Source organism: Carettochelys insculpta, chromosome 26 (assembly GCF_033958435.1).
Source record: "Carettochelys insculpta isolate YL-2023 chromosome 26, ASM3395843v1, whole genome shotgun sequence".
Lineage (NCBI taxonomy): Eukaryota > Metazoa > Chordata > Testudines > Carettochelyidae > Carettochelys > Carettochelys insculpta.
Window position 1 is genome coordinate 4,717,922 of NC_134162.1, and position 15,242 is coordinate 4,733,163.

Consider the following 15,242-nt stretch of genomic DNA (forward strand, 5'->3'; position numbering starts at 1 on the left):
AAACAAAGCAATGCACTAAATCAGGTGCACTAAACGCAGACTACTGCACACTACCATGTTTATCAACGTATTATAGACGTATACATACCTATGCATACCCTGTCCACGTTCATACACGCATCCACATACACACAGGAAAAACACACTGAAAAATGTCTGACTTGCAGTGCTTTCAGAAAAATGATCTCTCTTAAAAAAAAAAAAAAAATCAGCCCGATAGATTACCAGGTACTACATGCTTTAGGTTGCTGGGATTTGCATTTGCAAACATTGCTGTCTCACTAGGTATGATCTGGGATGAAAGCAGTAGTGGGTGAGTAATTTAACCACACCGAACCTGACTGACAAGCAAAAACCAAAGCTTGGTTCATCTCAGTCTGATACAAGACCTGTTTTAATTTACTTCAACATGTCTCAATTCATTTAAAGAAAAGAAGGGGCAGGGAGAGGGGGAAGAATGATGGAGCCCCAAGGGGATTTTCATGCATGAATGTTTGTCAGTGTGTTACTGCCGGGTTTACTTAGAATGAAAATCTAAGGCCTGCGCATTGATGTATGACACATAGATGGATTCATGAAACTTGTGAATCTTGTAAAACAGCATTTTGCTCATAGGTCTAATCAAATAGATACCGTAGAATTGATGAGCAGTCTTTTTCAGTTGCTTGTATTTTGCCCTGTGCTGCCAGCAGCAGTGATGAAATGGCTTCACCGAAAACATAAGCAGCGTACAGGTGTCTGAGACCTCTCTCTCAGTTGCAGCAGGGAATGTTTTTTAATGGGCAAAAACATAATTTAGTTTAACCAAGTAACCAAAAAAGCAGGGGTACGTCTCAAAAGCCTGATCCGTTCAAAAAGAGAACCAGCGAATGTGTCCCCGTGGGACATGGGAGGAGTATGCCGTTCACGTAGATATTGCTAGTGTATTTCTGTTCTCTCTGTTCAGAAAGCACAGTGCAGAAGGTGGAGGAACATCTTGTGTCGTCCCCCCCAGGTAGGCTGCCAAGGGGGAGTACTGAATCAGTACATCCCTCAGATCTGACCCCTGGGCCGTGTCCTGCCCCATTGTGCTAGGTGCTGTATTCTAAATAGCCCTTGGGCCAGAGGGGCAGTTGCAGGTTCTTGGCAGTGACACACCTTCCCCTGGTAGATTTCCTGCCTCATCATTCCCGCCCCCGGGGTGATGCCAGCAGTAGGTATCACCGAATAGGGCTTTACATGCAAAGACACGTGCCAGGACATACATGGTCTGTGCTGCTGTCCCTGTTCCCCTGCCTCCGGGCCCAGCTCCTCTATCTCCACCGTCGAGGCTCTCCTGCAGAAACCTCGTTGCCAGGTGGCAGGATTGGGGTATCAAAATGAAATAAAGCGATCACACCCCTCACCCACCAAACCCAACCATTCCTGCTGCGCTCCAGCTGACCTTCCTCTATAGGCCTCTGCTCAACAGCCAGGCTACAACTGACAATTCTTAAAATCTTGTGGGGTTTATTTCTCAACAAAGGCCGAGTTTTAGGTCGGGTTTTCAGCCCAGGCGTGCAGACAGTAATTGACTGCCAGAACAACATTCAGCTATATGTTATGACAGTGGGTGTCCATCAGTGTGTGGAAGACTCCACTGAAATCTTCCAACCTCATCCGGACAAGTGAAGGGTCAGTCACATTTTGTTAGGCTGCAGCTGCTCATACCATCAGAAGAATTTGCCTGAAAAGCCAGATGCCCAGCAGAAATAAATTAAGCTCCATTTAAGTCAATGGAGCTACACTGATGAGCACTGGCCCTTTAATTTGTAAGGAGTTTAATTTGTTGCAGGATGCAAATGAATTAAGAGGGAGGACAGAGGGATGAGGGAAAAGATGCCACAAGGCTCATTTCACCTTGATGCCCACATTAGCAGCATTCAGGATATTCAGGATAAAGATGGCAAAAATCCACAGGGTAGGTTGTCTCAGTCTCTGCTCCTCCGAGTAATGAGCTGGTCTTTCCATGAAACAAGGGGACATTGCCACCAACACCCCCAGGACCTTTCCCTTGAAATCCTGCCACCATCGGAGATAAAGGAGCAGACCAGCGCAGGGTTCACAGCCAACTTCCCCATAAGCGGTGAACCAATTATTGTTTTGTCTGTGGCAGAACTCATAATTCAGGGCGGGGGAGATCGCTTCAAAACAAAACTGTTGGTTTTGGGGGGTTTTGTTGTTTGTTTTTTTTGTTTGTTTTTTGTCTCCACAAAACAAAAAGGCAAAACTATTTTGTTTTGGATGGAACAAAATGTGTTCAATGTGGCTTCAAAACATCGTATTTAGAAAAACCTAGTTTTGGAAGTCAGCATTGAAACAGAACAGTGGCCTTTCTGACTTGCTTTTCCAATTCCTTTTGCTGAATTTGAAGATAGTGTTGAGTGGGGCCTAAAACTGCATTTTTTTCAGTGAATTTTGTATTTGGCAAAAATGAAAAACAAAATAAAAACCAAGTAACGCACCCAGCTCTAATTCCCATAAATCTCCAGAAGAGGGGAACAGGACACCTGAACCCTTCCTCACACTATATCTCTTGACGTAAACAGGCAACTTCCCATACATTCCTGCACCTCAACCTTCCACTACCTCCCTGCTTTTAAGTAGCAGCCAGCACCCATCTCTTTGTAATCCTGTTGCCTCTGGAAGAGGGAAGACAATAACCTTCCCTTGACCGTTCCCACCCAGCTCTGAAGCTGTCCTGGGATTGTGTGCTACATCATGTGTATCTTGTTTTCAGATTAATTTGGCATTAATGTTCATGCTAACTTTATTTAAGGGATTAAAGCAAAAATAATCACCTCCCTAGATATTTCAAGGCCTGTAATCATCTAGTCTAACCTCCTATATAACATGGCCATAGAACTTCCCCAAAAGAATTCCTAGACCAGATCTTTGGGGTAGCGGAGGAAGACATTCCTAACGTAAAAATTGGTTGGAACTATTTTCCACACCGGCACTGAACAAACACACCAGTACAAACTAATTTCTGCACACTTCTCAACAACCTAGCATTCCAGCAGGGTTATTTTCTTTTCACTGGTTCACACAAACCAGAACTACCCAACTACATTACTGTGTATTGATCTCTGCATCTCACACACACACACACACACACTCTCTCTCTCTCTCTCTCTCTCTCTCTCTCTCTCTCTCTCTCTCTCTCTCTCTCTCTCTCTCTCTCCCCCCCCCCCCCCCACCAAAAAGTCAAAGCCAAGACAGACAATCGTGACCTACAGCTGTTTCCAAGGTAACAACTGCCTAGGAAATAAGCACAACGCAGTGCAAAGAAACCCTAAACGCCTCGTTTCAAAATTTCTATACTTCAAAACCTCTTCAAATTAGAAGAGTCTAAAATGCTGCATCCAAAACACGATGGACCAGCACTTGAGACCCAGGACAGACACACAGGTTCTAAGCCAGCTCAGGCAGGGCTTAGTATACTAGCTGGGACAGCACTTAAGTGCAGCAGGTGTCTGGCCATGCCCCTTCATCGCACTTACATCCTTTATATGCCGCCCCTGTGCCAGGGCACAGAAGCCAATTTGCTTTGTGCTATAGCGGGGACTGTCCAGCAGGTTTTATGGTCCCATAGTGTGGAAAAGAAGCTGGTGCAATATCAAATGAATAGTACAGTTTGAACCTCTCTAATCCGGCACTCTCTGTCCTGCTGCAACATCCATAACCCGGCATGATTTTAGTCAGCTGGACGACCACGTATCCTGGCTGTGGCCAAGTTTCCTGTAGTCCCATAAAGTTTGTTTCCAGCCACCAGTCCTGGCTCTCGGTGTTCTGTGCTGTTCTTTAGCTCTAATTTACCCCTCAATGTCTTCTAAGAGCCCAGTGAGCTGTGGACGTGTTGGTGAAGCTGCTAGACAATAGCAACTCCCACAGTCTGGCAAATTCTCTCACCCAGCATCCGTCAGGTCCTCAGGGTGCTGGACAAGATAGGTTCAAGTTGTAGTAGATTTGTACTTGCCTTCACTATCTCTCATGACAGGAGGGTGTATGGGGATATACACGAGGCTGTGCCTTGCTCACAGTAGTGATGTATTCAGTGGATACACTGAAACATGCTACTTCATACACTGGGACTCAGGAAACCTAAGAACTATTCCTGGCTCTGCCACTGCCCTGCTAGATGGCTCAGTGTGTGTCACTGCCTCACCCTGTGCCTCAGTCTCCCCCACTGTAAATCTACTGCTATCTTCTGTTAACTGTTCTGACATCTACTGGTGAAAAATGCTGCAGCAGAGGTCGGGATTATTGAAATAATTTCCCAGGAAGAAATTCTTCTGCAGGAAGCCAACCAGATGTGCAATCCCGGCCTCAATGACATGCACATGGGATTATCCAATGTTATACTCATTGTCAGCTGTTTGTACTGCATTGTGCCCAGTGGGCATAAGTCAAGATCTATCCTGCAAGCAGTGTCCCCTGCAAGGTGAGTGCTTGGGTGGCACCTAGGAGAGATTCAGGCGCTGCCCAGCTGATTAGTGGAGTGCTCATAGTGGGCAGCCTGTGTTTCTATTGGTGCACATTTGCACATGCTTCAGTGCACATAACAAAAATTATTCTGCCCATGGATGGCAAAAAAATACAGGGAAAACTGCTTGTGAGCACCTGTCCAACATATAGAGTCCCTGCTGCACAGAACTAACTATGTTAAAAGACAAAAGAAAGCACACAGTAGGAGGAAGGGAAACCACACGCAGGCAGAGCAGTTGGGGGTTGCCACGCACAGAATATGGCAGAGAAAAAGGATGTGGAACCCTTTTCTTTTCTGATTTGTTACCAAAACTTGTTTGTACGTCTGTTGGGTAGGGCACTGGGGTTTGAAGAGAGGGAGAGGAAGGGATTCTGGGGGGCGGAAAGGAAGGCAGGTCAATGGAGAAGGAACTTGAGAAAGGGGGAAGTGAAATGTGAAAAGAGGAGAAAGACCATCTCAGATGTCCCATAGGGAACCAGCATTACTAATTCAGTGTCACTTACTGGACTGGCACTAGGGCTTGGTCTGCTCTAGGCAGGTAAGTCAATTGCAGAAATCATGGCCATTGCATAACTAGAAACAACTTATCTGCAATCAACTTACCTGACCGTCCACAGACAGAGAGGTCAACAGGAGGTTTCTCCCGTCGAGTTCCCTTACTCCTTGCACTAATGAGGAGTTAAGGAGTCAACTGCCAACCTCAGTTCGATTTTGCGTGGCTCTATCAGGCACATGAAATTGAACTCTGAAAGATCGATTCTGACCAGGTTGATTTTCCCCATGCTGTAGACATACAGGTGTCCTCAGGAACCATTTAGCAGCCCTGGCAATAAGCCTACCAAGAATGAGACCGCTGCTTGTCCCAGCTCTGGGACTGGCTAATTAAGGGTACTGCTTTGGAGAGAGAGAATCAAAGGCTGTGCTTGTTCAGCCACTGTGGCACTGGAGTCTTAAGATAATTACCTGAATCCTCACCTTGTCCCTGATCGGAGTAAATAGGAGCCTTGCTACATTCAGCTCTTTTCCTGCTGCAAGGGTCCAGAATGTTGTTATATACCTGGTAAGAAAGATTCACTGGGGCCTCCCTTATGAGTGCCCTTACTATGAGTGCTGGACCTGTATGTGGCATGCCATCCTAGAGGAATTGCAGCAAATGACTACACTAGAATTGAGAAGTGTAAATTGAAGCTCCAGTTCCAGCAGGAATTTACACCTTCCTGCGCCAGTGTGGACTAGGCTTAGTGGCCCTTATCAGTGGCCGCAGTCACACACACTTCTGCACCCTATCTTAGTAACAGCCTCCCAATGAAGCACACCTCTGGGACAATTTCCCATGTGAAAAGGACATCTAAATTCTTTTGTATTGTTGTTACATTCTCTCTGTGATGGGAAGCCCTTTGGAGGACTCTGAGGTTAGGACCAGCACTGAAGTAAAAAGTCTCCACTGACTCCAGTGTGCATTGGATCCAGCCCTTCCTTGCGGGGGTCTAGAAAATAAGGAGGACACAAGTGCAAAGAAACCAAAATAAATTGGGAAGGGCAAGAATGAAGGGCTTGTCTACACTTCCGTGAGGATTGACCTGGTCAGGGCTGATCTTCCTGAGTTTGATTTCACACGTCTGGTAATGACATGCCAAAACGATCTGTCTGGGTTGAGCGCTCAACCCCTGTATGACTCACTATCGCAAGGAGTAAGGGAGGTCGACAGGAGAAAGGCTCCCATTGACCTTCCCTAGTGAAGACAGTCACATAAGTCAATTTCCAATACGCAGATTCTAGCTACACACCTGCTATAGCTAGAATTGCATATCTGAAATTGACTTTCAAATCTAGCGTAGACCAGCTTAAGAAAGCTCACGAATGCCAGGAAGATAAGTGCCCTTTGTAAACACTGAATCTGAAAGAAAAAAAAAAAAAAAAACAACCAACACCATTTGGGAACATCCTTGTGAAAGCCCAGACAATGGTGCCACAATGGATTACAAATAGCAAAGAGGCACAGGAATTCCTTTACTTGTGGTGGGAACTATCTCTATTCTGTCCTCTCTGTCCTTCTGTGAAGGGAATGAATGTCACCCTGCTCCCAGATGAGAGGCGTGAAAGATGGGGCTGCAGCCAGAAAGCACAGAAGCCAGAAAATCATGTTATGGTTCCCACTGCGATGGTAACTGTGTCATGATGCCCATGCATTTTATAGCCACTCGAGTTAACACCATGTAGAGCCAACAAAAATACTACTGATTAGCCAAGTTACAGCTGAGGCAGAAATCTCAGCCTTGAACTGCTTGACATCAGTACACATACAAGGTCAACGGGATGTTTCATTCATGTCTCCTCCATTTAATATAATGGAATATAATTCTAGACAACCCCCCACCACAGAAGGGCTTTCCACAGACTGCCAGACAATTCACATGCAGAAGAGATCATACTAATCTCTTCTAAAGCTGCCCCTTCTCAGCACATTAAAAATGTTCTGCAAAGAGCTGATCTTTATCTCAAAAAATAACTGTCACAGTCCTGAGAGATACACGGGGCGCACAGCAAGGAAGGAGATCAAATGTGTTACAGAGAGGCAGCAGGCTGCAAACAGGACAGTCCTTAGTTGCTCCCCGTGACAATCTCCCAGATCCCTACAGGAAAGGGCTTGAGATTCTCCATGTGCCCAAGCTAATGAAAGCCTAATCTTCAGACTGCACAAATGGGCAGATCCGGTGCTATAGACATGGGACCTGGTCCTGCTGGAGCCAGACTGGCTGCTATGAAGTGCACCTTGATAGGCGGTAGCCTACAATGGAACTTACACTTCCCGCCGCATTCTCCTCCCACCTCTCTGCTTTCAGTGTTTTGTCTGCAAGAGCTGCGTGTATAAAGAAGAGAGCAGCAGTGAGTTTTGGTGGCTGTCAGACAAGCTTTGTCGTCTGTTCCACATGCTCTGGGCAATAATATAATTTTTGTACTTATTTGATCACCTCATCATCAGCAAGAATAACCATGATGTCTCATGCCTCTCGCTATTTCCTTCCATATTTCCCTCTCCAGTGCAGACAGGCTTTGTAGACTAGCTCCACACCAGAAACTATCTACTATATCCTCTACTTTGTTCACCCCCAAATGTAGTCAGAACTAGTCATGCAAATGCAGAAGGCTTATTTAAGCCTCAGTGCACATAATGCACACACAGGTACGTTTTCTCATGATTCAAAGTGCCATTGTCATGCTTATGTCTCCCCCCACGTATCCCAATATGTTGATGTAGAAGAATTCAAACACAGAATTCATTGGTAAATCTATAAGGCTCCGAGTAAAAGTTAAATGCTATTTTCAGTGCTTTCCCACTGTAAACAGGGTACAGAAAATCTTAAATGCTGATTATAAGCTCAAAATGCATTCGAATGCATCATCTTGTTAAATCCTAAACACAAAATGAGGAACATGGCATGTTCTCTCTCTGTCTCTCTCTTTGAGAAAATTGGCATATAGTTTTTATCCAAGTGAGGGTCTGTTATCTTTGAAATCACACTTAAGTACGGCCTCACAAATTTAGAGGCTTGTTGGGGAGTTCCATAGACAACTGATGACATACAACTTGTGCTTGGATGAATGACAACAGTGCTCATGAAAGCATGGAAAAAAAATGCGGAGGATCAAATTTCTGCAAGCCACCCTTTCCCAGAAATAAAACAGGCAAGAAGGGGAACTCACATCTGTGTTGCTACAATTATGGCTTCCCTCACCAGAGTATCTGACCATTCCATTATCATTAATTGGCCAGATTCTGAGGTCGGTGTAAACTGATGGAGTTCTAATGAAGGTATGTCAACTCACACTCACGGATCTGGCCTAATGGACTTTTTCAAAGGTTTCATTAATTGAAAGAGATGGAGGAGGCTACAGAGAGGATGAAAACAAATGAGGTAAATGTTAAATAGTATTAGAACTGAAGAACACATGTAAAATCATAAATTAAATCCTGGCTCAATGATTAAACTGTTGACTTTAATACAGCCTTGAATTTGAGAAATAATTAAACCATATTATAAATTTCAGAAATCTCTGAACTTGTCATTAAAATCAGATAATTATTTGCCTACAACCCGCCCTGTCCCCTCCCTTACAACATTATTTTATTGTAAATAAGACAGATTCCTCAAATTCAGTAAAATGCTTAACCCCATCTAAATTCAGCTAAGTGCCTAACTCAGTGGGACTTAAGTGCCTCTTAATTGGGCCCTGACTGCTGTGACCTCAAAGCTTGCATCTTTACAAACAGTAACAAGTTATCATTGGCTTTTCTTTTTAAAAAGAGAGCTCAGACCAAATGAACTAAACCCCTGTGGAAATAGTAAATTTTAGTATCATATTCATGAATGGAGTCGCAAACAGTCCGGAGGCTTCACTCCACAATGAACATACATAGTGCTTATTAAACCAAATGCATATTATTTAAAAACCAAACAGTGTGAAAATTAAACTACTGCTGAAAAAAAAAAATGGAGACTCTTCTGGAAAAGAATATTCCACTTAGCTCACGTGCCTGTTCATTTTGCAGAGGGTACAAAGACAAGAGCGCTATATCTGAAAGCGCCAATGTCTTAGGATGCGTAAAGTGTTCTCTCCACAGTGCATTAACTCACCTGCTTCCGCCTGATGTTCCATGCTTGCTGACTCGGATGAGACGAGGCAGGCGTGTTTTCTCTCAGTGTTTTGGTTACTTTTCACCTCTGCACTTTAAAATCCCTGCTTGTCTCCCCACCCCTCCTCCAGACGCCCCCATTGTCAAAAGAGTGGCACCCTTTTGCATTAAAAAGTTTCCTGTTCGGTTGCTCAGTTCCGTGTACACTTGCAGGTGGAATTGCTGTTTGGCGTGGGAGGGAGGTTTTTTGAAAAAAATCGAGGTCACATACCATAAATGTAAGTATGGTCTATTCTGCAAGAGCTGAAATTGCCTTTCTAGAACTCCTCAGCAGACGTATAGCTTTGCATACAGAGAATCAATTTTACCGATCAGATATTAACTTGATAGCAAGGGTAATTTGGAGATTTGTTGTCTTTATTGCCTAAGAACAGGTGTTTTATTCTGCACATGTGCAGCAGCATTCTACATATTCCTGGGATGATCTTTTGCTCCAGTAGGTACCAGGACTTCAGGAATGTTTCTGATCTATAGAATCGTGCATGTAGGATAATTAAGTTTCTACACCTACATCTCTGGGATTAACTCTGTATGTGTGTGTGTGGTTTACCAGAGCAGCAGCTTTCCCGTGGAATCACAGAAGTTGGAACCATCTGGAAGGGTTACTGTGGAAACAGCACAGGATGAAGGGGGATGGAACGAAGAGATACCATGACAACCTTTTGGGGTTTCCCAGGAAACCAGGGTTGCTATGGAAACTGCATCACTCAGGTCTGAATTAGTAACTTCCTCAGAAAGGCGTTTGCCACTTAATCCTCTTGTGATAGATGGAGACGCTTATCTCAGAGGCTTTGGAAATGGACAGAAATACCCCCTCCCTTTTTTTCTTGGCTCATGATGGGTTTTGTCTGAGGCTGAACAGTCACTTAAAAAAGCCCATTACTGATTTAATGGGAGCCAAAATTTTCCCAATCTGCAGTGGCAGCATAGGATGTTCACACTCTCCAGATGCTGTTCACTCAAGTCAATCATTAAACCTTTCAATATGAAAAGAACATTTCCCCCACACACACCATGCAGCCAGGAATTTCAGGTTGGATGAAACAATTCCATAGGGTTGTGGGAGAAGGGAATTAGGAAGAGAAAATGATGGCATTTTTCTGATTACATCAAAACTGAATACACTTGGGACTCTGAACAGTTTAGAATTTCATAAATGCTCTGGCTGGGGAAGAAAAGAAATCAAGGATGTGTCCATAAAGGACACACACTACTTGTTCAATAGTTAGCCTCCCTTAGTATCAGAGATGCCTTGCAAAATTAAATGATTATTTTCTCCCCTTACGTGCAAACAGGCTCTGCTGTATAATCTTCTTTCTTCCCTTCCGACTCACAGTTTTCTGTCCAACAAGTGCATGGGTTGCAGGGTGGGGGAGAATTGGCTACAGGGTGACTCTTTGCAAAAAGGAGAAAAGAGGCAAGCTGCCCACAAAACCAAAGCCAAAATACCAAAGCAGCCCTGCAACACGTTGCAGAATAAACACCTGTTTCAACGGGGAGCATGTTCTTCTTCTTTTGTCCTCTCATCTTCCCTTCTGCAACCCTCCCCCCTCCTCTTTTCTTCTGATTATTTTGTAATCCTCTTCTTCGTCCTTTCAAAGGAATGCTCTAAAAAAATGCGTGTGTAAAACAAGGGTGCACGCAGACCAATGATGATGCATGTTCCAGACAATACCGATTTCATGGTCACTTTGCATTATTATTTTTAAACATTTCCTCGGAGGCTTTTTTTTTTTTTAAACATCAGTGAAGATCTTTTTGATGTTCACACAATTGGGATTGTTTGTGGTTGTGCAGTTGCCCGTCTTAAAGGCAGCCTGTTTGAATGCAGTGTTGTTGATTCCCCCCTCCTCTATCACCATGTATTCCGACTTGCTCAGGGTGGAATTGCTACGTGCCTTCCTCAGCTCCTCTGTAGAAGAGAGGTGCTGGCAGCTCCCTACATGCAGGTATTGGGCCTGCTCCTCGCCTTCGGTCTCCCTATGGTAGAAGTAGTTGAAGTTGGAGACTATCACAGGCACAGGAAGGGCAATGGTCAGAACCCCAGCAATGGCACAGAGAGACCCCACAATTTTGCCCCCAATGGTGATTGGGTGCATGTCCCCATAGCCCACTGTGGTCATGGTCACCACTGCCCACCAGAAGGCATCAGGGATGCTGCTGAAGCCTGAGCTGGGGTCATCAGCCTCGGCAAAGTAGACCGCGCTGGAGAAGAGGATGACTCCAATGAAGAGGAAGAAAATGAGCAATCCCAACTCCCTCATGCTGGCCTTGAGGGTCTGCCCCAGGATCTGCAGCCCTTTGGAGTGTCGTGAGAGCTTGAAGATACGGAAGACCCTCACCAGCCGAATGACCCTGAGGATGGCCAGGGACATGGCCTGCTGGCCATTCCCCTGCCTCTCAGCCAGTTCTGTGCCCAAGGTGATGAAGTAGGGGATGATGGCCACAATGTCGATGATGTTCATGATGTTCTTGGAGAAGGTCGCCTTGCTGGGGCAGGCAAAGAAGCGGACGAGCAACTCAAAGGAGAACCAGATGATACACAGCGTCTCCACCACAAAGAAGGGGTCGGTGAAGGACGACACCATTGAGACAGCCACGGCGGAGGAATTGGTGAAGACCTCTGTCGCCAAGGGGCCGCTGCTCGTGCCGAAGGTCCCCCCAGTCGCCTCGTAGTCGCGGTCGTCCCTGAACTCCGGCAGGGTCTCCAAGCAGAAGATGACGATAGAGATGAGGATGACAAGGACCGAGACGATGGCGATGCCTCTGGCCGGCCCGGAGCTCTCGGGGTATTCGAAGAGGAGCCACACCTGGCGCTGGAACTCCTTGTCGGGCAAAGGTCGCTGCTCCTCGCGGATGAAGCCCTCGTCCTCACGGAACTTCTCCATGGCCTCCTCGCCCAGCTGGTAGAAGCGGATCTCCTCGGAGAAGATGTCGATGGGGACGTTGACCGGGCGCCGGATGCGGCCCCCGGACTGGTAGTAGTAGAGGATGGCGTCGAAGCTGGGCCGGTTGCGGTCGAAGAAGTACTCGTTGCGCAGGGGGTCGAAGTAGCGCATCCGCTTGCGGGGGTCGCCCAGCAGCGTCTCGGGGAACTGGGCCAGGGTCTTGAGCTGGGTCTCGAAGCGCAGGCCCGAGATGTTGATGACCACCCGCTCGCAGCAGTCGTGCTCCCCGCCCGAGGGGTGGCCCGGGGGCAGCGGGAGGTGGCCCGGGGGGGGGTCGTAGCGCTCCCCGGCCAGCAGCGGATGGGGGTGCTGGGGGTCCTCCAGCAGGGGGTCGCCCCCGCCCACCACCACGGTCATGCCGCCCTCCCCCTCCTCCTCCTCGGCCTGGGGGGCGGCGGGGGGCGGCGGCTCGGTGTAGCCCGGGTTGTGGTGGCTGCTGCTGCCGCCGCCCCGCGGGTGCCGGCTGCAGGAGGAGGCGGCCGGCGAGCGCAGCAGGCTCAGGTGCTCGTCCATGCAGGGCAGCGCGGGGCGGCCGCCTCCTCGCCCGGCCCGAGAGGGGAAGAGACACAGAGACCCGCCCGCCGCTGCCAGCCGCCGCCGCCGCCGCCGCTCCAGCGAGCAGCGCCCGGCTCGGCTCGGCTCGGCTCAAAAAGTCCGCCCCCCGCCCGGCGCCGCCCCGCCCGTCACGCCGCCCCGCCCCGGGAGGGGAGGGCGCGCCGAGCCCGGGCTGCTCCGGGACGTGGGGGTGGGTGTCCCCAGGGAGGGGAGGGGGGAGCCCAGCCCGGGGGGGTCCAGGTGTCACCCCGGGAGGGGAGGGGAGGGGGGGCCCAGCCCGGGGGGGGTCCAGGTGTCACCCCGGGAGGGGAGGGGGGGCCCAGCCGGGGGCAAGAACAGGTGTCACCCCGGGAGGGGAGCAGGGAGCCCAGCTGTTGCTCCAGGACAGGGGGAATCCAAGCGTCACCCGGGGGGGAGGAGTTGGGAGCCCCGGGATCGCTCCAGGACAGGGGAGCCCAGCCCAGGGGGAATCCAGGTGTCACCCTAGGAGGACAGTAGGGAGCCCAGCCGGGGGCAAGAACAGTTGTCACCCCAGGAGGGGAGCAGGGAGCCCAGCTGTTGCTCCAGAACAGGGGTGCCCAGCCCAGAGGGAATCCCGGTGTCATCCTGGGAGGGGAGCAGGGAGCCCGGGGGCTGCACCGAGACAGGGGTGCCCAGGCACAGGGAGTCCAGGTGTTGATTGGCTTTCATAGTCGCCTCCAGCCACTTCCCATCTGGGAGGGAGCAGGGAGCCTGGGGCTGCTCTGGGACAGGGGGTGCCCAGCCCCGGAGAACCTGGGTGCCACCCTGTGGAGGGAGTGAGGAGCTTGGGTGCCACCCCTGGAAGAGAGCAGGGAGCTTGGACAGGTGGGACTCAGCTTGGAGGGGTGGGGGAGAACCTAGGTGACAGCGCTGGAGGGGAGCACTGAGCCTGTCCCAGCCTGCAGCAGCTCGGGTGCTGCTCCAGGACAACGGGTGCCTAGACAGGGAAAGGAGCCTGGTGCAGCCTTGGAGAGGGAGTAGGGAGCCTGGGTGTTGCTCTGGCACAGTGAACGGGGACCCTAGCAGAGGTGCCCCTGCAGTCCAGATGCCCAGCACCAGCGCTGGTCCAGAAAGGAGCCCAGGGTGAGGGAACCCCACCAGGCTGCAGCCCGATGGCTCCCAGGCAGAGCATGGAAACATAACACCCATCCCAGCAGGGGCAGATTGCATCACCCCAGGAAGGGCACAGCCCAGAGCATCCTAGGGAGATGCCTGCTCCACAGAGGTGCTGAATGTGGATGGTAAAGCTTGGAGACATGCCCAGCACAGAGGAGAGGGGAAGGCATAAAATTCTCCCACCTAGGCCAGGCGGTTCCCATGGACATGCTCCAGGAGATGCCCACCGCCACACCAGCTCCTCAGAGCACATGTTACTGGATAATATCCACGGGAGTTGATCAGGAAACCTTAATCTTTCCTGAGAGGAATCTTGAATGGAAAATTCATTTTCCCCCGGGGGAATTTGGAGATCTGAAAATTTTGTTTCAAATGGACATCTCAAAACAAAATGCATTTTTAAGGGAACAACATAAACAAAAGGTTACGCAACTGAAAGGCATGTTTTGGATTTGGATTAAAATGCATTTTGTTGTTTTTTATTTAAACTGGAAGAAAACAAAAGGAAGTAACATTTTAAGTCACAATAAAATAAACGTTTCATTTTATTCAGACATGTTTATTTAGACCAAAAACGTGTGTTTCACAATCGCCTGCAATAAAAACCAAGATCTTCCACCGGAAATGATGCTTTCTTGTGAAAATTTTCAGTTTTGATGAAACACGATATTTTTGGCAGGAAAACTACCTTAAAAAAAAAAACATCGATTGGCTTTCATAGTCATTTCTAGCCACTTCCCACCTCAGCTAGCATGCTCACCACAGTAATATTTGCCATCTGTCTACTGCAACATAATTGCCTACAGCTGGGATGCACACCTAGTGATAATTAAGACACCCCTAGACCTTAAACTAGGGGTGCAATGCATGTGGATTGCAATGCGGTGGGTTTTTTTTCAATAGAAGCCACAACACTCCTCTTATTCTAAATGTCCACATTTTCCCAGGCTCTGTGTTTTCTCCCAGGATGCCCCTTAACTGCTGGATAGAATTCTCTGTATCTGATTCTGCTAATTCCACCCTGCCCGTCTCCTGCTGCTAAATAAAAGCGGGGAGTCCAGCATCGGTGTTGGCTAAATAGCAGTGTCGTCCTGGGGGAGTGGGACTCTAAATGGCAAACTGGGAGCACCACTGTTCTAGATTCTGCTCGTCATTTTGACTTCTTGCTATAGTTATTTTAAAACGAAATAGCCTCCAGAAGGTTGTGGGGGAGGGCAGAGGGGGAAGAGAGAACCTATAAAAAGATCGACTGTATTTCTACTTATTAGCGAGCAAACAAAATTAAGAGCCAGGGTTGGTTTATCAATGGAAGCACCAGATGGAAATGGCGCCACATTGCAAAGGATACCCGGGTCCTTGAAGGAGCTCAAACTAGGATTCCTTTCACCACACTCTCCGC

General features: G+C 48.3%; 1 protein-coding gene across 1 annotated transcript; it reads right to left on the reverse strand.

The window, feature by feature from the left end:
• Positions 1-10,939: 10,939 nt before the first annotated feature.
• LOC142001866 (potassium voltage-gated channel subfamily A member 3-like) lies at positions 10,940-12,673 on the reverse strand. The gene has a single exon (XM_074977487.1). It carries the CDS (start codon positions 12,662-12,664, stop codon positions 10,940-10,942), a length of 1,725 nt encoding a protein of 574 aa, XP_074833588.1. The 5' UTR covers positions 12,665-12,673.
• Positions 12,674-15,242: the final 2,569 nt, after the last annotated feature.